This window comes from Drosophila sulfurigaster, chromosome X (assembly GCF_023558435.1).
Source record: "Drosophila sulfurigaster albostrigata strain 15112-1811.04 chromosome X, ASM2355843v2, whole genome shotgun sequence".
NCBI lineage: Eukaryota > Metazoa > Arthropoda > Insecta > Diptera > Drosophilidae > Drosophila > Drosophila sulfurigaster.
The window spans coordinates 32,580,127-32,605,818 of record NC_084885.1 but is presented as its reverse complement, the minus strand read 5'-3'; the positions used below and the strand labels follow the sequence as shown (position 1 = coordinate 32,605,818).

General features: G+C 39.3%; 2 protein-coding genes across 5 annotated transcripts in view; both read right to left on the bottom strand.

Annotated features, from left to right (window-relative positions):
* The window catches only part of LOC133847410 (uncharacterized), a 53,049-nt gene extending 31,664 nt beyond the window's left edge, over positions 1 to 21,385 (bottom strand). Inside the window, exon 1 of the mRNA XM_062282434.1 lies at positions 20,981 to 21,385. Within this exon, the coding sequence (XP_062138418.1) occupies positions 20,981 to 21,319 (339 nt within the window). The 5' untranslated portion in view covers positions 21,320 to 21,385. The remainder of the gene's footprint in view (positions 1 to 20,980) is intronic.
* On the bottom strand, positions 1,833 to 5,063 carry LOC133848593 (solute carrier family 53 member 1). Of its 4 annotated transcripts, none has more exons than XM_062284222.1 (5): positions 4,900 to 5,063; positions 4,117 to 4,843; positions 2,761 to 3,471; positions 2,384 to 2,694; positions 1,833 to 2,318 (listed from the first exon to the last, which is right to left on the bottom strand). In XM_062284222.1, the coding sequence occupies exons 1-5, from the start codon at positions 4,966 to 4,968 to the stop codon at positions 2,127 to 2,129; spliced, it is 2,010 nt and encodes a 669-aa protein (XP_062140206.1). In that variant the 5' UTR covers positions 4,969 to 5,063; the 3' UTR covers positions 1,833 to 2,126. The 4 variants fall into 4 exon arrangements, with proteins under 4 accessions (XP_062140206.1, XP_062140208.1, XP_062140207.1 ...); XM_062284224.1 differs by having other exon boundaries at positions 1,833 to 2,313; positions 4,900 to 5,062; XM_062284223.1 differs by having other exon boundaries at positions 1,833 to 2,313; positions 2,384 to 2,684; positions 4,900 to 5,062.
* Positions 21,386 to 25,692: the final 4,307 nt, after the last annotated feature.

Sequence of the window (25,692 nt, the reverse complement as noted above, 5' to 3'; positions counted from 1 at the left end):
TCTTTCTCTTTTCGTTTCCCTGTGGACTTCTCTCTCTCTCTCTGGAATGGAACTTTGTTTGTTGGCTTGTTATCTTGCTTGCAACAGCTTCGTTTGCTTTGCTTTGCTTTGCTTTGTTTGTTTGTCTTGCGCGTGCAGCGAAAACTGTACCAAGATCAACAACATTGACAGCAGGAGTGTGTGTGCAACATGTTGGGGCTGAGACTGAGAGCATATTGCACCCGCAGAGCAGTCAAGTGAGTTTAGCTTAGCTGCTCACTAGCTCAGCTAGTTAGTTGCTTAGTCAATTGATGCACAGCAGCAGCGCACTCCAGAGACAACGACAACGACAACAACTACAACATCGACAACGACAACAATTAACAACAGCAATCGAGGAGCAACTCTGCATCCTGTCCTCTCCTCATCCAAGCTAGAATCGCAGTTGTCATTATCGAGGCAACAACAATGATGGCAAATTTATGTTTGCCTCGTGCCCAAGACATAAGAGGAAAAAACCACTCGACGCTCAGATAACTTGCACCGCCAATTGACTAGGCCAGACTTCCCCCTCTCTCTCTCTCTTTCTCTGTCTCTCTCTCTCTCTCACTCTTATCGCCAGTGGAAAGTATGAACAGTCATCGTGCAATGACGCGACTTCTTGTCATCCTCATGGCCAGACGCGTTTAAATGGCAGTTTATCAAAATGGAACAAGAAGAGAAAGAAGAGGAGACAGAAAGACAGGGAGAGAGACTGAGAGAGAGAGAGAGAAAGAGGGAGACAGACTTTGCTTGATTGACAGTTGAAAGGGCAGACAGAAAGACCAAAACGATTGCAACTGAAATCGCATCTAAGCGACAACAGGATAACAAAGGAGTTGCTTATTTATGCGCTACACAACACTTAAGTTAAGCAATTAACAACACTTAAGATGAGGATGTATTGAAAAGAAGAGATAATGATATCGATCAAAACATTTGTGAAATAGAATATATGTAAAATATGAAACCCAACACAAGAGTTAAGCAATCAGTACGCACTACACAACACTTAAGATTAGGAAGTATCGAAAAGATGAAATAAGGAAATCTAACGATGTTAGACTTCACATTTGGGAAATGGGGCAAACTATTCAAATGTTTAAAACCTAAATGTTATGAAAATAAATAAGTGAATAAATGAAAAATAAATAAATGAACTACTCAACTCTTAAGTTAGGCAATCATTACGCAATACATAACTCTTAAAGTAAGGGAGTATCAGGAAAGAAATAAAACATTACTCAACACTTAAGATAGACAATCATTACGCAACACTTAAGATAAGGAAATATCGAAAGGAAGAAATAAGGAAATCAATAATCGATCGATACCAGAACTTCTAGCCTAGAAGGGACATTTGAGAAACTTAAAGAAATAAATGAGGTATCAGCCTTCTAGAAATGCGATTAGCTGATCACAAGCGAACCTTAATCTGAGGCAAATGACGCAATCAGGCGGAATGCCTGCTATCTATGTTATAGTAAGAGAGAGTAAGGGGAGCTATTAAGGATGCCAACTGATGCTGATGCTGGCTAATCATGGAATGAGGCTGCATAAATTGACTAGAAATGAAGTCGAGTCACTGGCTGCATGCGTTTACTAATCGCTTCGCTAATTAAATAGCTTGGGTAATAAAAAGATCTCTCTCTTTCTGTCTCTATCCCGGTCGATCGCCTGCAATGACAATTGTTATGCGAGGCACAGGCATCGCAAAACAAGGAACAGAGCAACAAGCTGCTGCTGCTGCTGTTGCTTTTGGGTGCAGCTGCTGAACCGGTTTTGTGGCTTTTGTGGCGCGTGCCAAGTCGAGTTTGAGTTTGAGTTCGAGTCGAATTGTTCGCCTCCTGCTGCAGCTAAGCACAGCTCTTTCCCTTGCGCTTGGCGCTCGTTTTATTTTTCTGCACAAATGAATTAATTAAAGAAGCGGCTTAAATGACAACACACAACGATGACGGAGGGCCATTAACATTAACGGGCAACTGGGCAATCAACAACAGGCAACAGGCAACGGGCAACAACAACTCACAAAAAGCAACAGATAAAACCTAAATGGCAGCTGATGTCTGATGACGAAAGGTGACTCTTTGGCACGTGCTTCATCTTGACTAGAAATACTGTTTGCCCAGTCTCTGGCGTTCATCTGGCCTCCGCTCTGGGTCCGACATCATGTGCTCCAGCATGCGTTCCTGCGTCGGATTGAGGGCAGCCAGGTGAATGTCTCGCGTGGCCCTAAAGTGTCCGCAGTTGTTCAGATGCTCGTTCTCTAGCCGAATGTAGTTCCAGATGAAGCGACTAAGCTGGCAGATGGAGAGATGAGTAACTCGACCTCGACCTCGTCTTCCGACTCAGACTCAGGACTCACCGCGTTATCTCTAGGATGCTGGCGCAGGTCTTGATGTTGTAGGGCGTGATCAGCTTGTGGTAGAGCACAACGAACTCGATGACCCAGAAGAGACGCAGCACGAGATTCTCGAGGATGACAAAGTAGTAGAAGGACTGCGGATAGACGAGCTTCTCCCGGAGGAACAAGTGCTCGCCCCGCCAGATCTGAAAGATGCCAAAGTCCTTGAACACATCCCAGAGATAGCTGTACACGCTCGACACGATGTAGCTGGTGATGAAGAACCACGTGTAGGGATTGTAAAACGTATTCGCATAGCCATCTGCAAGAGACTGCCGGAGAGTGAGGAGAGCAATGGAGGAGTACGGAGGAGGAGCATGGAGTCGGGCAGTGCCTACCATCGGTGCGTCCGCGCATCGTCGAGAAGAAGACCACAAAGAACGTGGTCGAGTATTTGCCCGCATTCAGTAGATAGCTCAGCGACTTCGATCCGCTGTCCGAGAAGCGACGCAGACACTGCGCAAAGCGGAACCAGGCGGGCAGACAGCGGGAGATCGGCACAAACATGTCCTCATCGAAGCAGGAGTCCACGTTGCTGTACCGCAGCCAGCAGACAGCATAGAAGCGCACAATGTAGTAATAATCGGCCATGCACGTGACCAGCGAGTTCATCTGATCCCCCATCCAGAAGTCAGCGAATCCCACGTAGTGCAGCGGAGCCGTGATCACGCGACCCACGAGGCGCATCGTCCACCAGCGGGCAGGCCAGTTCATGATCGGCAGCGGATTGATCAACAGCGTGATCATGATCAGTGTGAGTGCCAGCGGAAAGACAAACGGATCCGTTACGTTGATCAGATCGTGGAATAGGAAGCCGAGCATCGAGAGTGTCCACAGCATGCCGAAGGTGCAGGCGATCTCTAGGAACGTCGCCGGCTGCAGATGACTGCGCGGATCGATCTCGAAGATGAGCACGTGATTGACGCCAGCTCGCTGCCAGCCTGCCACGTTGGCGGCCATGAAGAAGTTAAAGATCACCCAGGTGAAGGGGCCGCGATAGAGGCGCATGAAAGCCTCGATGTTGTCCGTGATCGGTGGCCTGCGGAGATCTATTCGAGGGGGAGGGAGCATTTATCGATAGTACCTTTCGTTTGCGATAGTTATCGATAGTAGTAGTAGAGAGTGACGTAACGATCGATAGTAGTTGAGTCGGCATTGCAGTGATTATCGATAGTAGAAAGTGTGATTGACCAGTCATTTGATAGTAGTTGTGATTGATCAGTCATTTGCGATAGTCATCGATAGTTGTAGTAGAGTGATTACACACTTCCAGCAATTATCAATAGTAGATGAGAGTGATTAGTCTCCAGCAGTAGTCTTAGCTAAGTAATACATCGTAGCAGTTGTCATTCTTCGTCACTTAAAATAGTTATCGATAGTTACAGGCAATGGTCAAACTCTTGCGTTTATAATCGATACTAGTAATCGATCGTAGCAGCTGTGAATAGTCGGTCACTTGAAGAAGTCATCGATAGTAGCTAAGTCACTTGTACTAACTATCGATAGTAGATTGATAATCAGTTATCATTGATTAGTCGTAATCATAAAGTGACTGCAGTAATAATCATAGAAGCAGCTGTCATTACTTAGTGTGTAACTGTGATCACTTGCCGTAAAAAGAACATCGTTGTGTTCAACTAATACTATCGATAACTGTTGGCAATACTATCGATAAACTATCGTTTTACACTCACAGCTGAACAACGCCGCCAGCGCCAGCATGATGAACATGCCCAAAGCGAGACCAGCCCGAAAAACCATCGGAGGCGGCGTCGGTTCACCGAGTGGCGGCACTCGGAGCTTTGTCATCGCTTTGGCCCGATCTCCGGCAGCCAGATAGTGTGTGTAGAGCTCCTCCACCTCGATGGTCATCTGCAGCAGTGGCCGACGATCGACGAAGGCAATGTAGGTGAGATGTCGCTCCAGCCAGAGGGCGCCGTGATTGGACTTCAAATACTTGTCGTACTTCTTGCAGATCTTTCGGAATCCCGTCTCGTTGAGCGACTGAAAGTTCTGGAGCAGCACCAGCGTCAAGTAGAACTCGGTGTACGCACTGCGCAGCTGCCGCTGTGTCATCAGCTTGCGATTACTCGACGTGCTCGGCATGCTGACCACCGACGCCCTCGGCGACGGCAACTGCGAGTGACTCCGACTCTGATTCTGACTACGAGGATTATGGGAACGAGACACATGACCTGTGGCATGTGCTGTGGCCAGCAGCTGCAGCTTGAGTGTACCATGCTTGCGCCTCGCCTCGGCCATCTTCTCCAGAAAGAAGTTGTTGACGCGTGTCAACTCGTGCTGGCACTCGGCAAAGAAATGCTCCTCAAAGCTTGCATAATATTCCAGCAGCTGGTCCGGCGTTGTCTCACTTTCCATTGGAGCTCCATCCACGCCCCGCCTTATGAGTGTCTTTAAATCCTAAAGCGAGCGTTGAGAGTGTTGTTCGATCCAGAGAGAACGAGGAGACTGCTTACCGTATACCGCATATACTGCTGTCGCCATTCGATGGTCAGATGCGTCTCAAAGGTCTTGCCAAATTTCATCTTTGGCCCGCGAGCGGAGCCCTTTTTGTTGGAGCAGAGCTAGCTAACTGCTGAGTTCAGCGTCTCGACAGATTCAACAAATTCTGACATCTTTCTCAAGCACAATTCGAATTCAAATAAGTGAGAAAAGCTACAGCGGAGTGTGATTGACAATAAGACACCCGCTGGGTATTTTAATAATGCAATGCGGTGTTACCGTAGAATTATACCAAAGTGTTAAAAAATAAAGTATACCAAACTGCATACTGTATATTCATTCATATTATACCATAGAAAGTAAAAATATATCAAATAATCAACCATTGCATACACTTATTGTAGGCTCAGAGTTTTAACATCTTTCTACTTTAAAAGTACTGAGTAAAAATAGTAGAAGAATAGAATACAAAACAGATTTTCTCTAAGACATCTGTCGTACAGCAAAATTCAGTAAAAGCAGAAAAGAAGCAAAAGAAATATTTGATTTTATTCATCCTGACTGTGTTCTAAATATGATTTGCAGTGTTAACAAAATAAGTGGCGAAAGAACTTAAAAACTTAATGCACTCTTTAAGAAAAGTTAATACTTCAATAGTGTAAATCAATAAGTAGAAGAGGAAACTAAAAGTAGCTTCTCATATTACCGAGAGACATTGAAGTGAATATTATACTAAATATGTGCTTATAATTTACAATTAAGAGTGGGGAACTCAACAGACTTTAACTGCAATCCTGCGAGTACAATTTATGCATTGTGTAAACAAAGCTGAGCAGTGGAAAAGTCTCATAATCTGAGTCTCTCGGGTCGCGAATTTCGCAAGTTTTATTAATTTTAGCTGGAAAGTCAGAGTCTAATCACTGACGTCTTGTTGTGAGTCACAGTCGGAGATGGAAAAGGGGTCTGAGATGTTGATGAAGTCAACGAGAGAAGAGAAGGGTTCGGAGGGAGGTGATGACCCTTGTGTCTTCGTCTTCGCTGCGGTTCACACGCCCGCAAATTACTTTACCAGAACGGCACAAACTTTACTTATTGTCTTCTCCTCTCCCTCTCCCCTCTCCCTCTTCCCTCTCTCACTGTTTTTTTGGCAAGCGACTTCCTGTCTGGGACGCAAGTGAGTCATTTGCCACTTTAGCGAGTACTTCGACTTCCTTTTTTTCCATTCTTGTCGCATTTTCCTCACTTCTTTTGGCATTTTTTCTGCGGCTCGTTGACTTGGCCAAATTAATGCCAGGCATCGCTGGCTGCAAAGCAAACAGCAGCAACAACAACAACAACAACTACGAAGACAGCAAATAACTGAGAGCCAACAACAGTTGCGACAACAATTGCCGTTAATGCACTCGTTATTGTCACTTACGTTAGTTAATCAAATGAAATCAGCTTGCTTTAATTTAATCACACTGCAAGTCGATGGCCTTAGCAGCCATTTAACATTGCTCACATGGTAAATAATACTAAAATAATATAGTATGGTCCATAAATAAATAATGTTGTGTGAATGAGCGGCAGATAATGATTGCGATTCTCCTTTGACTTGCGATTAAGTCTTTAACTTTTAAAGGAGACTCTTAAGAAACTCCTTTAGCATTTTGGGAACCAATTCTTAGATGCAAATAATAAACAATAATCTGAGAAACGGTCACACTCAATATACACACGGATCGCTATCAACAGATACAACACAACGTCCATTTACTCTTTGTGGGAAAAACCTAAACATGGAACATATCTTAAAATATACCAGATTGACAGCCAACTCATTCTAAAATTATACCAAATATACCTCAAAAATACCAAAAATAAATCAAAATCTACATTTGGTATTTTGACACAGCACTGCATTCAAAATATACCATATAGGGCGAAATATACCACATTGCCAACCAACATAGTCTAAAAATATACCAAACTAAAAGATTGTTGGCCAAAACAACTGAAACCCAAAGTAACTAGGCGTTTTTGCCCATACAAAAGAGTTTCTTAAATTAAAATTTTTATCTGTTCTAAGTAAAGGAATTTTAAATACTATATTTCTTATTGTATGAAAACAAAATCAAGGCAGCACAATTTGAAGTAAGTAAGTTTTTACACAGAATAAAAGTTGCAAGTGCTTAATTGAATTGTGTAATTTTGTGTAGACTTGGAAGCTAATAGAAAAACGAGACTACGAAATAGAAATATGCAAAATAAAGTTGTGCTAAGCAGGAAGAACATTCCAAGCATTGTCTATAGTAAAAAACATATCTGATGACAGTTGGAGGGCGTGAATAACAGTAATGCTTAATGCTTAATGCTTAAGGTTTGTGTGTTATCATTTGGAACTGGCAGAAAGAGAGAAAGAGAATTGAAATTGAAGTTGAGAATCGGAATTCCAGAATCTGAGGGGAGGCACTTCTAAGGCTGCCTGCCAATGATGATGATAATGATGATGATGATGATGATGATGATGATGATGATGATGATGATGATGATGATGATGATGATGATGATGATGATAATTCTGATGATGATGATGATGATGATCAGCCGCCTACGACAAAAGTGCCGCTAGAAATGGCAGCAGAGCAAACCACAGACGGAGAGAAGGCGTGAAAGGTTCTCAAGCATCTTCTACTTCCAGGTCTTGTTGTTGTTGTTGTAGTTCTAGTTGTTGGTGTCATTGTCTTGCGATCGCATTACACGAGAGATGGAAGATGGGAGATGAAAGATGTCAGAAACTCAGAATAGAACCCGAAACAGAAATAGAATTAGAGGCAGAACAACGATGAAACATCGTTTTTGCTTGTTCACAAATAGCAACAGCTTTGGGTAAATTTGCAAAAAGAAACAAGCTCGACTATGAGATATCCTATGATCACACATTATCACAAATTGCCAACGGAAATTCTCAAGAATCTCAGTGAATTACAAATTAAAAATAATAATAGTATTCTTGTCTTTTTGCCTCTTCATCCAATGTTTATTTTTGGACTTATATTCAATCTAAATTTTAGGTATTTTCAGTAATTGGAAAATTTAATATAATAATATAGAATTTGTATACATTTGGATTCAAATTCAATCTAATTTTCAAGTATTTCTCTACCTCGCAGTAGAATTCTAAGTAGTAAACAAATTGAATATAATAAAATAGAATTCTTATCTATTCCTTATTTAGTCAATAATTTAGTTTAGCTTTAAATTCAATCCAAATTTTTAAATTTAAGATTGCTCTACTTCGAGGTCTAATAAGAATTACAAAAAAAAATAATAAAGTAGAATTCTTATACATCTCTTTAAATTCATTTCAGATTTCATGCTATGCTTTGTAGCGCAGTATACCCTCTCTCTCTACTCAACTACTGGGTATGTTGTTGTTGTTTTTACTTGTTGCTCTGCTTGTAGTATTATTCCAGTTTTTTGGCGCGTGCTCGTCGCACAACATTTGGGAATTTTTGGCATGACTTTCGATTGGAATCGTAAACGTCTTTGTGTGGTAATTTATTACGAATTTGATGTTAGGCTTTAGACTTTTGGCTGCTGGCAACGCAACGCATAACGAACGATTAATGTTTCATTGTTTCTCATTGTGACGGATCGCAGAATTAATTAACGAAGCGATCAATCGATCGATCGATCGTATGACCTGTATCTCCGAGGCATGACGATGATGGGGACGATGATCTTGCTGAAGCCGAAGCTGATGACGATCAGATTTTCCCTGCGAATCAATGGAATCTTTCTCGAGGCAAAAGACAAGAGAGAGACAGGTAGATAGTGAAAGAGAGAGAGAGAGACAAGTCTAGGCGCGGAGGTGAAATCAATTAGCTTCAAGTGTTGCCACGTCGATTTCATAGCGTTTTAACATTTAATCATATTTAGATTCGGGTCAAAAGGTGCCGCCCCTTTTCTCTTTTCTCTGTGCCTCTTTACGAATTTAGTATTTTGTGTATTGCCAGCATAAACACATTCATTAGACACCACGGACGGGGGCAATTAAACGGGACCCCACAAAGCGTGTTTTGCCTCGCGGCCAATTCGAATACCAGAAATTCAATTCTTCTGGAGAATGTTGAGAAGAGAAAGACGAGAGAGAGAGAGAGAGAAGCTCAAACACTTTCGGTGGGAAAACAAAAAGGGAATTGAGAGTTGAGTTGTGAGTTGTGAGTTTATCACAAAAGAGGAAGCATTTCCCTTTCACACCTAATTCACTAATCACAGGAAGAATTCAATCGCGTGCATCTGCAGGGTCAATTGGCCAATCGATTGGCAAAACGGAAGTAAATGCGTGAAGAGTGAAGAGAGATGGCGAGATGGCGAGAGAGGCGCCACATCCGACTTGCCACCCAGAGTTGGCTGAGTTGCAGTTGCACTTCCGTCTTGCAGCAAACATCCTCAGCAAATATTGATATCGATATCGATGTCGAGTATTCTAAGCAGACTTCTTTCCTCTCCTCTCTATCTCCCTTCATTTGGCTCTGCAACTTGTGCAACTTCCGTGCAACGCGCGTTGCACTTGCTCCACTTGTTGCAAATTGCAACACAGTAGCAACAACTTCAACAGCAGCGGTAACTGCAAATTACGGCATCAGCATCTATAATTACAAATGTCAGCTTCAACTTGGCTCTGAGACTCTTAAGACTTGGCAATTGGTCTGGCATGCGTAATTGGCTAATTGAAATGAACGATTGACTGATTGGAGAATTGAGGGATTGCCACATCCGATGCAACGCAACGCAGCGCAGCAAACAAACAAAACCAATCGCTCATTAATCATTTAATCATTTCCCAGAGCCAGCAGCAGCAGCAACATTCAAGGTGCCATCCATCTCCATCTCCATCTCCCTCTCGATTTCCATTCCCATCTCTTCCATTTTCTTCTCCATCTTCGCTTTTGTAGTCGTATTTCATAAGCGTCTTATGTTGATCCCTTCGAGGGTGGTCTGCCCCAGCCACTGCCCCTTCTCTCTCTCTCTCCGCTGACCTCTGTCATTTGACCCCTTCCTCTATGCGTGGGCGGACCACACAGAATGCTGAGAGCTGAGTAGCAAGTGCTCAAAAGCCACGCATTAGCTTCTCTCGATAGCACAATTTTAATCGCACATTTTTCAAATCTAAATCAAGGGAAACCCTTTACTATCAAATGAAAAACTTTAGCACTTAAATGCACAAACTTGTTTCTTGAAATCGCAAGTATCACAAAGAAGGAAATGGATTCCAGTCAAGTCTTTATAAAAGTCAAGTAGCTGATCCATTTGTTACTACACAAAGAGATTGAAAAAATTGATCGAAGATTTAAAAAGTACAATCTTAAATAAAGATTTTTATGCTAAACTTCTCTCAATAGCACAATTTTAATCGCACATTTCTCAAATATAATTTAAGGGAAACCCTTTACAATCAAATCTTTTTTCGTTTGAAAAACTTTAGTTCTTAAATGCACAAAGTTGTTTCTTGAAATTGCAAGTATCATAAATAACATTCACAAAGAAGGAAATGGATTCCAGCCAATTCTTTATAAAAGTCAAGTAACTGTTTCACTGAGAGATTAAAAATATTGTGATGTAAGATTTTTTCGATCTTAATTCTTAAATACAAATTTTTATGAAAAAGCTTACACAAATGTTTGACAATGATCTTTCTGCTCTTACTTAAAAAAGTAAAGTATTTCAGATCAAAGTTGCGACTGCGATATTGAATAGATTTTAATATTCGATTAGCTGGAAGTTAGAGGAATAAAAGACTGCCACTAACTAAATGACAATCAAATTTAGGTGTTTACAATTTGTAGAATGTGTTAACAAAAGAAACGCTATTCGAAACTTTTGCACAAAGATTTTCAGCCAAAATCAAGTCTCGAATCTCGTTAACATCGCCGCCTGCTTCGATGCGAAAATTGGCGCATCTGAAGCTAAAACTGAAACTGATGCTGATTATGATTAGCAAGCGAAATAATGAGACAAATTGTTGAATTTGGAAGCGGGAAGCGGGGAAACGGGAGCAGGAAATGTACATTCTTGGGTTGCGGCAATTACATGAAAATCAAAACCTAAAAAATGTCGAGGAAAAACGGAGAAGAAGTAGTGAGGAGAATTTGAAATGTTGCTTTCACCTTAATGCTCGAGTTTTGATGGCGAGTTTTCTTTTGTTGGCCACGCGGAAATGCTTGTAAATGGAAATGCCATGTAAGCAGCGCGAGCTAATTGATAAAATGATCCAGCAACACACACAATTGAGACAACAAACTGCTGACGGCAGACAGCAGACAACGGAAGTCCCGAGTTCTGATTTGAATTTTGATTTCGTTTCGAAACTCGATGTTTTTTCGATGGCTCAATTAGCAGAGAATCGGAATCGGAGCAAAGCGAAGGCAGCGGGTGACATAAAGGCGACAAATCACTTTTGAATAGGAAGTCCTCATTTGGAATAACTGGAGTGGGAGCAAACAGAAAAGGAGCAGCCAGAGAATGTCTTTAAACACGTGTTCCTCAATGAGTAAGACAGCTACAGTCGAGTGGACTCGACTGTGAGATACCCGCTACTCGTTTTCAATACAAGCATATACTAAAAATAAGTTAAATTGAAATACTGTATATACTGTATTTGGTATAACGACAAAACAATACAAAATATACCCGATTTGGAGAATACTAGAAAAGTACTGAAATATACCAAAGACTATATAGTATTTTATATATCAATGTAAAATGTAGAATATTGAAAAAATACTAAGCTATACCGAAGGCTGTATTTGGTAGAACGATGCATTTAAAATATACCACAGAGTACGAAATATACCAGATTCGTTGATTATTCAAAAATATTTTATATAACAATCTTCTAATGCATACAAAATATACCAAATTCGCAGAATATTGCAAAAATACTAAAATATAATAAATGCTACATTTTGTATATCCATGAAGTACTCCATTTAAATACTACTATGCTACTATACATTCGTAAAATACTGAAAATTTCCAAATGCTGTATTTAAAATATACCATATAGTACAAATTATACCATATTATCAGATCTTGTCCCTTTACCAGTTGCATACAATTCCTGCAGCCACATACTTATAATACCCTTCTACCATATGAGTACCGGGTATAAAAATGAACTACCTACTGAGTTAATTGATATGAAACCAGCTCGTTTCAATCCCTTTTGCACAATGTGAAACTCTAATTGCAGTTTACGATCACAGAACTAGATGCATTCCAAGCATTAATTAATAATTCATATTTTCATTTGCACTTTCTTTCCCAGGGATTTTATTAGGCAACTCAGTTGAGAAGTGCAGCTAATTATCCATATACAAAGTTCGCTTTTATTGGGCGTTAACTAAGCCCCGCTTTATAGACAGTTTAAGAGCTTGAAATATTCATTCTTGCGACTGCTTTCACGACTTTCACGACTAATTAAAACATTAATTGAAAATGCGTCGAGTCTCAATTTGGAGACGAACAGCAACAGAAACAACAAAGCAACAACAACAACAACAACAACAAGACTTTCCATTGCCACAAAAGTGGCCCTAGCGCAAGCCCTAACAGCGGTCACAAAACAAAAGACTTAAGACACGAACTTCCACTTGTTGAAGCGAGAGTGAGCGAAAGAGAGAGAGAGATAGAGAGAGAGAGAGAAATGGTAACAGTTTTAAAGGTTCATTGAACATTGGACAACTGCGGACAACTTTCGAATAGTCAAGTTGTATTTCAGTTGTTGTTGTTGTTGTTGTTGTTTTTGGGTGCTACAATTACAGCTAAAAAAGTTGTCGAAGTTTTGCTGCGACGCGCATACGAAATGCATCACACTCCCGTCCAGATTTTGGCCATGAAAACTGACCGTCACGAAGACGAAGAAGAAGACGATGACGATGTCTGTTCATAAACTTGTTGAACAAAAATAAATTACTGTCTGCGCACAGAGGGAAAAGCAGAAAAACACATCAAACTGAAAACGATGCATAAATTTACATAAGTTACTTCAGCTCTCCATGTGTGTGTGTGTGTGTGTGTTGATTAAACATGCATTTGTTAAATTAAGCATGTCCACGCCAAGACTTCAAGACTGCGCAACCCCCAAAGTGGAAAAGAACCTTCCAAGACAGGAAGATCGAAATTGAGGCGCAGGAGTCTTTCTCTTTCTCTCTCTCTCTCTTCCTCTTCCTCTCTCTCACTCTCTGCTGCCAAGCGAAGAACAATTGCAACTTCTTCCCAGGCGGCGCCGTCAGCCGTAACCAAAAGCCGACGCAGTCGCCGTTGAAGTCGTCTTCCTCATGCACCTTACAAAGTCAACAAGAATTCGCCTTAATTTGGAGAATCTTTACTTGACATTCGTCAGCAATTCTATCAACTATACATACATATATCACTATATATCAATATACCGAAAATATACTAAAATACATCGAAATATATATTAATATATCGAAAAATACTAAAATATACCTATATGTGTTAATATACCAAAAATAATATAATAATATACTAAAATTTGTCGCAAGCAGTATTTGGTATATCGATGTATAAAACTAGCCATACAAAACTATATAAATCCAAATACCAAAAATTATTAATTACTAAAATACATTGAAATATATATTTTAATATACTGAATAAATACTAAAATATACCGCAGGCTATCTTTGGTAAGTCAATGTATAAAAATCAACTTTTAGAAAGTTTTTATACTTCGATATACCAAATACTACATTCGGTATATTTTAAGTATTTTTTTGTATATTAATTTTTAACGAACCGTCTTAATTTTCAGCTGATTTGCATCTTCTGTTTTTTATACTGTGATATATTAAATACTACCTTCAGTATATTTTAGTATTTATACCCGCTACCCATAGGGTAGAAGGGTATTATAACTTTGTGCCGACAGGAAATGTATGTAACAGGTAGAAGGAGGCATCTCCGACCCTATAAAGTATATATATTCTTGATCAGCGTCAACAGCCGAGACGATATAGCCATGTCCGTCTGTCCGTCTGTCCGTCTGTCCGTCTGTGTGTCTGTCCGTCTGTCCGTATGAACACCTAGATCTCAGAGACTATAAGAGATAGAGCTATATTTTTTTTTCGACTGCATTTGTTATGTTTGCACGCAGATCAAGTTTGTTTCAAATTTTTGCCACGCCCACTTCCGCCCCCGCAAATCAAAAAAATCGAATAAAAAATTTTAAAGCTAATGTTGTGAATTTTGATATATATAATAATAACTATAGTAGTTATGATTCCTGAAAATTTGGTTGCGATCAGATAAAAATTGTCGAAGTTATTAAAGAAATACTTTTGTATGGCCAAAAACGCCTTCTTACTAGGGATCTGAGTTGCTTTGCCTCACAATCTGGTATATTGAGCCGTCCATGGTATATTTTGAACGCGGTACTATATCGATATACCACATATACCATTTGGTATATTTTTAGTATATTTGCAGTATATTTGGTATATTTTGAGAATAATACCGCAAAATATATTGGCTTTAATCAAATTGGGTAGCGGGTATCTCACAGTCGAGTACGCTCGACTGTAGCTTTCTTACTTGTTTTTTTTGGTATATTATGTTTGTAATAAAAAACAGTCTCAATTGCCAATTTGCGTAAGATCAAGTTGCATGCAGCAACGATATTAGCTGGCAGTCAAGCAGCAACTTAACTATGGCAAAATGGTTAACTGCAGCGAGTTGTTCTCGACATTTCTTGGTTTCTCGCTTATCGTGTGAACTAATCTAACCCCAGAGAGCCAGACACCAAACTGAAGCAACTAATATAGATGCAGTTAAAGATACAGATACATTTACAGATACAGATACAAATGCAGACACAGATTGAGCTGCGATAGCCGCAGTCAAAGCTGTGAAATGATGTGCGAGTCTCTATGAGCATAATAAACTGCACTTCTCCACCTCTTGAAATTGAAGCCTAAGAAAATGTTTATTGTTGTTGCTACTTTATTACACCAGCAGCTAAGAAAGAAGTTGTTCAAGGGTCTCGCAAGCGTCGCAGTTGACTGCTCTGAGACGTTGAGACGTTGAGAGACGACGATGGCAAAAGAAACACATTAAAAGCATATCAAGTGAAATCATCATGAGTGTTCTCAGCGCTTGCCACTCGCAGGTTGCAAGTTGCAAGTCGCCAGTTACCAGTTACAAGTTACCGGTTACCGGTTGCAATAACTGCAGCGGAAGCGACTGCTCCCAAAAACTAGTGCCGGACACTCTAGATACCCTGCAACAGTAGCTCTTGCATGGGGTATGCGCAGTGAAGAGGCGGATGACAGATTGAATCTTGTATTCGTTAAGTAACTAATTTTATTCGTTTAAATTATTGAATATTTTATATGAAATAGAAACTTAATTCATTCGTTCAATTTTATGTTTCTTTTTAATGTATTCACCTTTTGCTTAGAGTTTTAAGAGATTGTTTCTTTAAATTTATTCATCTTCATTAGTTTTGAAAGTTTTTATTCTTAAATTTATTCATCTTTCATTTAGTTTGTAATGAAAAAGTTCTTCAGCGAAATTCTTAATTTTTGTGTCACTTCACAAATCTAGTATTAAATTTTAAACATAAGCACTAAACTAGTTCTTCTTCCAGGGTAGCTGCTGGTCGAGCATTTGCATATCGTAGTGAAGCGAAGGCAGGCAACGAACCCTTCAGCGAAGAACGTCTTCAACACTTTCGTTGGGGCTTCAAATTTGTGTCATGTCAACACACAATCAATGACAACAGCCACAACAACAACAACAACAAAATCAACAATGATGCTGTGTCTGCAGTTGGGAAGTTGGAGACTTTAGGCTTGGCACACGCTCCAACAACAACAACAATAAAAGCAATAACAACAACAGTAACAATCACATCTCCATCTTGGTCTATTTGAGTCTGCAACTTGGCCACATTTGATTGCCATTGTTTGCCGCATTTATTGTTGTTGCTGTGTGTGGCAACAACCAAAGCTGAGGGGCGTGTCACCAACAACAGCAACAACAACAACAACAACAATAGCAACAACTTGTGCGCAATTAGCTGGATGTTATGTTAGTGTCTTTTTTTCCATACATTTGGCCACACTTCGAAAGTTCAGTCGATCAACTTGTTCCCCTCCTTTTCAAGTAAATCCAGCTCTTCCCCTCTTCCCCTCTTCCTCTCCCCCGCAGCAAAAAGAGCTACTAGGCGTGTGCTTAGGCGCCAATTTAATGGCCAAAGTTAGGCTTAAACTTCACTCTACACTCGATACTTGATACTCCACATGGGGAATGGATCGTGATTTACCAGAAGCTCAACCCTGAACCAATTTTTATGGCTCCACCGAAAGTGAGTCAGCGTCTGATTATCGCCCGGTTCTGATTGTGGCCACCAAAATCTCGACGATCGATAAATCAAGCAAATCACAACTCGAAAATGCGATTTATCAGCAACAATTGTGTTTCACATTTAATACTATACTGATTAAGAAGTAAAAGAATAATGGAAATAATGGAACAGAAAGAATTTTTCATTAAAAACCATTCGAGTGATGAATATGACAAACTGAAAAAAATCCTTGCAATAAAATCTCTAATAAAGAATGAATTAAAAAATTAAAAACAAAACAAAATTATGTTATCAACCATAAGCAAGAGCCATATGATAAAATAATTCGTATGTAGAATAATCTCAATCTTTACATTTTTAATTTATTTATCAACAACAATTGTGTTTCACATTTAATACTATACTGATTAAGATGTGAAAGAATAATGGAAATAATGGAACAGAAAGAATTTTTCATTAAAAACCATTCGAGTGATGAATAAACTGAAAAAAATACTTGCAATAAAATCTCTAATAAAGAAGGAATTAAAAACAAAAAAAAAATTATATTATCAACCACAAGCAAGTTCCACAAAATAATTCGTTTGATAAATAATCTGAATCTTTACATACTTATATCAAATATATGTTAAGTAAATAAACTCAATCTTTACATAATTATTATATCTATAAAATCGTGACTGACGACTACTGATTTGGTCTTAGATCAGAAGTCTTTGACTAACACCGCACACATACACATCGATGCTAGGTTAACTTTGTAAGGCCCACCTGCTGACCACGCCTACTTAGCAAGTCCGCCTTGCCCAATATCTTAGTCCGCCGCCTAGTTAAGCAGTCAGACTTAATTTGGCAGGAATTCATCAAACTTTTTGGCATCGACTTTTTCACACTGAATTAATTAGCTGCATTGCATTGAGATTGTGCACAACTGTTGAGTAAGAAGTGCTCAACTGTTGAATTAACAAGCTGCGAATTCTTTGTGAAGTCCCCCTGCCTGACCACGCCCACTTAGCAGGTCCGCCCACTCTAATATCTCGGTCCCAATCCTAGTCAAGCATGCATACAAAATTTGGCAGAGATTTATTAAACTTTTTGGCATGTCATTTTTTCACTCGATCAGTTGAAATGCCTTCAAAACAGGCACAACTGTTGAGCAATAGTTGAGTAGAAGCTCAACTGTTGAATAGTAGTAGCTTCAATTCATTAGAAGTACATACACACACACACACACATATGCACTTTTAAGCTGGGTAATCTTTGTGTAGCTCTTCTGCCTGACCACGCCCACTAAACTGGTCCGCCCCCTACATTATCTCGGTCCGACGCCTAGTCAAGGAGACTCACAAAATTTTAAAGCCATAACTTTAAATTTTTGGCACACCACTTTTTGAGCCTTTAAAGAACACTTGCAATGCCTTGACAACTGTTGAGTAACAGTTGAGAAGCTAAACTATTGAATACCAATTCATAAGAAGCACACACACACACTTCGAGGCTGTACAGCCCTTGCGAAGGTATTCTGACTGACCACGCCCACTTAGCAGGTCTGCCCACTCTAATGTCTCGGTCCGGCGCCTAGCTTCAAACATTGGCATATATTTTGCACACATTTTGACAAATTTTTGGCAAGTCAATTTTCGACATGAAAGTTCTGCACTCAACTGTTGAGTAGCTGCTGAGTAGCACACGCATTTCTATGCTGGAACTTCATTGTTAAGCTCTCATGCCTAACCATGCCTACTTAGGAAATCCGCCCTCTTTCATAGTCACACACACACTTGACACACATAGAGTCAAATTTTTGGCAATCACTTTTTTCCCCATTTAGGTTAAATTTCATGTGTTGCACGTGACATTTTTACACTTTTGGTGATTAAAATATACAAACTGAAAAGTTTTTAAAAGAGATATTGAAGTGTAAGATCAGTCAAAAACGTCTGGAGTATATAAAACATTACTCCAAGTTAACTTCAAGCTTATTCACGCTTGCCTTGGGTCAGGGAAAGCAGCAGTGGCGCCATCTATGAGCTAATTTGCTTTTAAGTAAACTATTCTAATTAGAATTAGAACTCGCTTGTACAGCGTGCGACCGAAAGAGAGAGATGAGGGAACGGAGGAGGGAGGGAAACGTCCCATTTCTTGTTGCTTTCGACTAATTGTGGTATTAATTGAGATGGTGGATGGAAACAATCATAACTATATACAAATTTATGCAACTGGGTGGCACTTTTTCTGCCCTCTCTCTCTCTCTCTCTTGCTCTCTCTTCTTCCCTTTCGCTTTCCCATGCAAATGGCGGAGAATAGAAGAGAACACAAGTGGCCTCCTTTTATGCCAAGGCGCGATAGAACATGCAACTAAAACTAATATTTACATTGCTGCCAAGCGAAACAATTGCCGTGAGAAGTTGAAGCTGGAATCGGAATCGGAATCGGAGTTAGAGTTGAAGCTAAAGTCTGCCTTGGACTTGCTTTGCCTTGGCTAGCAATTCATCCAGCCAAAAGTTTGCCGCTGCCTTAAAAGGTGACTTCGACTTCGACTGCGACTTCGGCGCCCACAACAAATTGTTGACTCACAGAAGATTGCCCAGAGAAACAAAAAAAAAAAATTGAGCAACAAATTAACACGATTCCAAATTGAAGGTTGGCCCCCAAAATTGAATTGCCGAGCAAAAAGCCAAGCCAACAGCTCATTTGCGGCAACAACACGAATAGTAAACAACAACAACAACAACAACAGCAAGAACAACGGCGACGACAGCACAGCAAAAAAATAAGAAGCCAAATATCAACTTTGCCCCAAAAGTGTGTGAAATTTAACAAGCAAATTGCTGAGCAGCTCATTCCAACAATCCAAAACTCACAAATAGTAATACAAGAAATAAATGATTTCTTACTTGTTTCAAGTGCGCGTTTTCAATGATTTGAATGCGCTGCGAGTACACTCACAACATTCATACACTCATTCACGTTTCGTGCGCGAGACCTCGACTCATTAATGCTATTCTACGATTCATAAGTTTGCCTCCCTCTTTGCGATTGTCGCAACTTATCTGAGAAATGTGCTTAATTCATATTCAATTCAAAAATGTTTCAAAAGTGAATTACTAACAAATAAGTAAAGTAATGTTGTATTGTCATTAAAAGTTGTCAATATAATATACTGAAATGTATATTTAGTATATCGACTGTCGAAACTTATCTCAGAAATATGCTTAATTCATATTCAATTCAATTCAAAAATGTTTCAATTTGTTGCTATTCTTAAATGTACATCACCAACAAATAAGCAAAGGAATGCGAAATTATGATTAAAAATATACGAAAATAATATACCGATAGTATACTAAAAATATACCGAAATGTATATTTGGTATATGGGCTGTCCGAAATTATCTCATAAATGTGCCTAATCATATTCAATTCTATTTAAAAATGTTTTAAAAGCGAATTTCTACAAAATAAGCAAATAATGCGGTATTATCATTGCAATATATCAACACAATATACCAAAATGTGCAATTTTAATAAGCAATATATTGCGTTATTATCTTTAAAATATACCAACATAATATACAGAAAATATACCGAAAAAGTATATTTATCTTATTGCAGAAATTTGGTTAATTCATAATCAATTTAATTCAAAAATTGTTGCTGTTCTTAAATGTTCTTAAAGGTACAAATAATGCGCTATTATCTTTAAAATATATCAACATAATATATACCAGAATTACACTAAAAATATACCAATACGTATATTTAGTATATACATTTGGTGTTCTTCGTAAATGTTCATATAACTTTTGTCTAACTTTTCCCATTTGAATAGCTTTCTTTTTTATGAGGTATTTCTCTATTTCTGTGCTGTTCTATTTTTATAATGTCTTTTTCTATAGAGATATAATTTATTATTTGAATTTAATGATTAACTTTATAATCATCACACACGATCAAGCATAAAAATTATTTCGAAATTCACGTTTTGAAAATTACAAATAAGTAATTATTTTCTTGGCTAACTGCTCCACATTTCAATTGCTTCGTCATTTTTTTATTTTCATTAGATATTCATCTATAATGTACTCCATTTTGTAATTTCATTACAGGAATTGTAGTTCATAAATCTCAAATTTTCTATGTATAAAAGTTGCTCATATAAAATGCTTTGCTATTTATGAGTTATTTCTACATTTCCAATATTATAATAACCCATCAAGTATATCCTTCTATAACTTGCTCCATTTGCTAATGCTTTTTAAAATGAATTCCTAATTCTTCAAGCATAATAATTATCTCAATTTAAAATTGTAAATAAGCAATTGTTTTCTAAAGTCTTTCAAATCATCATTTTCCTTTAAAAGTTTCTCATGCTGTGCTAATTTTGATTTATTTTATAATTTCAATAATATAATAATAATTCATAATGCACTCTCCCACAATTTACTTCAATTTGTAATGCACAACTTCTTTAAAATATATCATTGTAAAATGCTTTTGTCATATCTCTATTTCTCTATAAAAGTTCCTCATATCAATTGCTTTGCTATTTCTGAGTTGTAATAATACAAAAATGATTCGTAATGCACACTTTTATAATTTACTCCAACTTAACACAACTTCTTTGAAATAGATCATTGGCAAATGCTTTTGTCACTTGCTTAATAACTGACTCAACTTTCGTATATATAATATAGTAATAAGTAATCTTGACTCACCTGAACGGCACAGTTGAGGAAACAATTGTTCTGCCCGGGACCGTTGAGCAGACCCTTCGACGAGGGTTCCAGGGTGGGCGAGGTGAGATTGTTGGGGGCGCGCAGCAGCTCGAGGAGTCGACTCCGTTCGGGGCCGCTTTGCACGGCGCCAGCTGCGAAGGGCTTTGGGGCTGTGGCGTATTGAACGGCGACGCCAATGGGCGTGGCAGCTGAGGCTGAAGCGGTGGCGGTGGCGACTCCGCCAGATGGTCGATAGAGCGTGCCATGGGTGGCCATTGTGTGAGTTCGACTGCAGCTTCGACTGCGACTCCGAGTTGGGGCAACGCCTAAGGCTGGCATTCAAAATTCAATCTGCGATCTCTCTCCCTCTCTCTCTTGGTCTCGATCTCAGCCTCAGTTTAAGTTGTCGTTGTGGATGTTGATGTTATTGTGGCTGACATGCTGGCTGCAAGTAAAACAGAGTTGAGAGTTGGGTGTTAGATCTAAATCACAACAACAATGGCAATATGACAACTTAATGCGACGACGCCCGCACCTCACACTCAGACTTAGACTCAGACTCATTCACCTCGCATACCCAAAATACCAAACAAAATACCTCACTCAAGACCTGAAGCTAAAGCTTCCTCATCATCGCGGCTGCCGTGTCGCTGGCAATTAGCCTCGTCTCTTCTTCGTTGTCGTTGTCTTTGTCTTTGTCTTTGCTTTTTTTTTGGCTGATGAGAAAAGGCAACAACACAACAGTCAAGCTGCCCGCTTCATCTCCATTTCCATCTCCATCTGACCCCGAAAGCCGCAACAAGCAGCGAGTTCTGCGAGTGAAAGTTCTGCGAGCTGCGAACAGCATCAACATCAGCATCAGAATGCTGAACACGTGCAGTGAATACCCGTACCTATTGCTTTGACTGCTTTGTGCCCGACTCTCGACCCGTAGCTGGGCAAGAATGTGGGCCACAACGCAAATTGCCAACTGTGATTATGCAACTGTTCGCATACTCAGCTAATTAGTGCGATAAAATGTCGGGAGTATTATGCTCTTGATGCTCATCAAGCAGCTGAATAGTTTATATTATATTTCTGAAATAAACCAAATGAATATACCCAACAAATACTAAAAGTATACCCGAATGTATATTTGGTATTTACTAATACTTTCAAAATATACCAGAGTATAAAATATTGCAGATTGTGAACCAAAGCAATTAAGATCAGACAAATACTGAGAAAATATATACCAGCATTTATATTTTGTATATTTGTATGCTACTACATTTAAAATATACCAACAAGTAGAAATTATACCAGTTTATCAACCTAAGCAATTAAGACTTGACAATTAATATACCGAAGTGTATATTTGGTATATTCTTAGGATATTAAATTCAAAATATACCAAAATGCACAAAATGTAACAGATTGTGAACCTAACAAATTAAGACCCGATAATTAATATACCGAAAAATATACTAAAATTTATATTTAGTATATTCTTAGGATACTAAATTTAAAATATAGCTAAGCGCAAATATATTTTGCCAGATTGTCAGCAAAGGCAATTGAACTCAACAATTAATATACCAAAAATATACCGAAATACACATTTGGTATATCCAAAATATACGAAATTGTCAACCAAAGCAATCACACTTACTATCGGGTATTTGTCAGTCGATCACTGACAGACAAATCGTATTGCTTCGACTGTTTTAATTTCCTCTACCGGCAGATTCAGATTCAGTAAATGGCAAACAGCTTTCGTGCTGCTGCTGTTGCTGCGACTAGAAAACGAAAGACTTAGGCAACAAACTTGGCTCTCACGCATTCTAAGCGAGTTCGATATTCGAGTTGAGAGCTGAGAGCTGCAAGTTGATCTCATTTCGTTAATAATTTTGAACTAAATGCTAAACAAAAGATTTCATATCGAAGAGCGTTCGCTATTCAAATTGTGGGGGAGTTAAAAGAGGAGTGGGGGAGAGAGGGGGAGAAAGGTCAGGTGGAGTGAGGTAACTTTATGTTTATACTAATTGTTGAATGTCCGTCTGGCAACGGTGCTAATTGCCACAGGCAGCCAAAAAGTAATTAGCATGCCTCGGATTAGGTTCAGTTTGTGGGTTGGACTCTTGCACCTGCAACGAGTCGAGTTGCAAGTCGCCTGCTTTGCATATTAATCGAATATTTGATGCGGCATGACAACAACACGACTCCGACTGTGACTCTGGGATTCAGACTTGGATTCGGATTCGGACTCGGATTGGGTTGGGGTTTGGGTTTGGGTTGGGGCAGCGACTGGTCAGGCATTTCAATTGCTGCTGCGGTCAATTGTTGGCTGTCTCTCTTGTTGGCTGCGACTCTTGCGTGAAATGCAACAATTTGAGGCAATTTCAATTGACGTCGAGCAATCAACATTCATCGTCGCTCGTCGCTCTTCGTCGTTCGTTGTTCGTTGTTCGCCTGTCAATTCGAGTTTGATCTAGCGTTAACTCATGCACGATCATCTACGCACACAGTCACAGCCACAGTCACAGCCACAGTCACAGCCACATGTGGCATGCGGCATGTGGCATGCGGCATGAAACTTCATTTCGGCCGGGCTGATTAAAATTCTTCACAAATTACAGCAAAATGCAGACATAAGCATCAAATTTACGCAGTCAAGCTCCGATTGACTCTTTCTCTGTCTCTCTCTCTCTGTCTCTATCTCTCGCTCTTTCTGCTGCTTTCCCCATTGGATGCGACAGTTGCGGAGTCTCTTCTCAAACATGCAAATGACAACTGGACTTACAGCTTTCTATTACCAAGATTTTTAGTGTGCAGTACATCCAAAATTGTGATTTATCAATCAAATTGCAGCTCAAACTGTACACAGTTAAGCCAAAACAATGATTGATCAATCAAGTCGCAGCACAAACTGTGCTCAGTGCAAATAAAATTGATTGATCAATCAACTATCAGGTCAAACTGTGTGGAGTGCAACCAAATCTGTGATTGATCAAGCCGCAGCTCAAACTCTGCTCAGTACAGAAAAAAACTGTGATTGATCAATCAAGTTTCAGGTTAAACTGTGCTCAATACAGACAAAACTGTGATTGATCAATCAAGTCGCTGCACAAACTATCTGCAGAGCAGTCAAAACTTGATCAATGAAGTGGAATTTCAAACTGTATTTCTGCAGCGACAGATCTCCTTGAAGATAGTCAAGAATATAGTAATCAGAATAGTTTCGGGTACTTTTCCTCCGCCCTTCGACTTCATCGAGGCCACACAGCAATGGAGGCAGACTGATTGCAGACTCGCAATCGGACTGAGATTGTGGTCATCAACTGGACAGAAGTCACGCAACGAATTTGCGACAATTACATAAGACTAATGAACAAACATTCTGCGACACAAAGCGAGCAAAGTAACTAAACAAAAGCAAAGAGTCCGTTAAGGTAAAACGAGCCCTGCGATTGACCAAATTGTTGTTCAGTTATTAAGTTGGCTTTTGGCTTTGCTTTTTGTTGTTTGTTGTTTGTTGTTGTTATGATGATGCTGGCGCCAGCATTTCCATTAGCCATTGTCTGCACGTTTGTCTCTATGTGAGTGTGTGAGTATGAGTGAATATGTGTGTGTGTGTGAGTGTGTGTGTAAGTTTATTCATATCAGGCAGCAGCTGAACGCGCTGAGAAACGTGACAAACTCAAAACTCGAGTCGAAGTTTAAGTTTAACTTGCAGCGGCAGATAAAATGTGCAGTGAATGCATGTGAATGCACTCACTGCAGGCACTGAATACACACTCATGAGTGTACTCACATAAGGTGATTGATAGCTTCGATTTCTGTGTGTTGCAATTCAATTCAACTTTTGACTTCTACTTACTTATAGTTCTTGCTGTCTCTATTTCTCCCTGTCTCTTTCCTTGTCTCTCTCACTCTCTCTCTCTTTATGTTTTTGTCTCTTTCCCTTTTTCTCTCTCTTTCTCAAAATCTCTGTCTCACACTCTCTCTCCCTCACAATATTTTCCTGGCATTTTGTATTACAATTTGATTTTTGTGTGTTCCAACTTTCGACTTCCACTTATCTTACTTGCTGTCTCTCTTTCCCTCTCTCTATATCACTCTCGTCTCTGTCTCTCCCTCTCTCTCTCTCTCTCCATCTCTCTTTCTACTGATTTCTCTCACTCTCTCATAATCTTGCGTTGACATTTTTTATTACAATTTAATTTCTGTGTGTTCCAACTTTTTGTTCAACTTTTGACTTAAACTTTTTACTTGCTGCCTTTCTCTTCCTTCCTCTTCTTGTCTTTCTGGCTCTCCCTTTCTCCCACTCTTTGCTCTCACTACCTTATAATCTTATTAAAATTAAATCAAGAGTGATCGATAACTGTTGCTGCTTTGGTTAATTTAATGCCAGCTATTGCTTTTGTCTTACCTATTTTCCTCTCTTTACCTTTTCCTTCCCACTCTATCTCTCCCTCTATTTGTATTTCTCCCTCTACACATAGCTTAAGCATTCATGTGCATTGCATTCCAAACATTTTGAGCTCGCAGTGCAGCCAAAACTGTGATTGATCAATCAAATCTCAACTCAAACAGTACGCTGTATTGCTAAAACCGTGATTGGTGAATCAAGTTGAATTTCAAACAGTGTTGGCTATGCGAATCTCTCTCTCTCTCTCCCTTTCTCTTGGTATTTCTCCCTCCTCGCATACCTTAGGCATTCATATGCATTG

Coding starts and splice junctions, on each gene's coding strand:
- LOC133848593 (XM_062284222.1), bottom strand. CDS start 4,968: ATGAAATTTGGCAAGACCTTTGAGACGCATCTGACCATCGAATGGCGA. Junction 4,844..4,899: donor AGCAGTATATGCGGTATACG/GTAAGCAGTCTC, acceptor CGCTCGCTTTAG/GATTTAAAGACACTCATAAG. Junction 2,319..2,383: donor AGCATCCTAGAGATAACGCG/GTGAGTCCTGAG, acceptor TCCATCTGCCAG/CTTAGTCGCTTCATCTGGAA.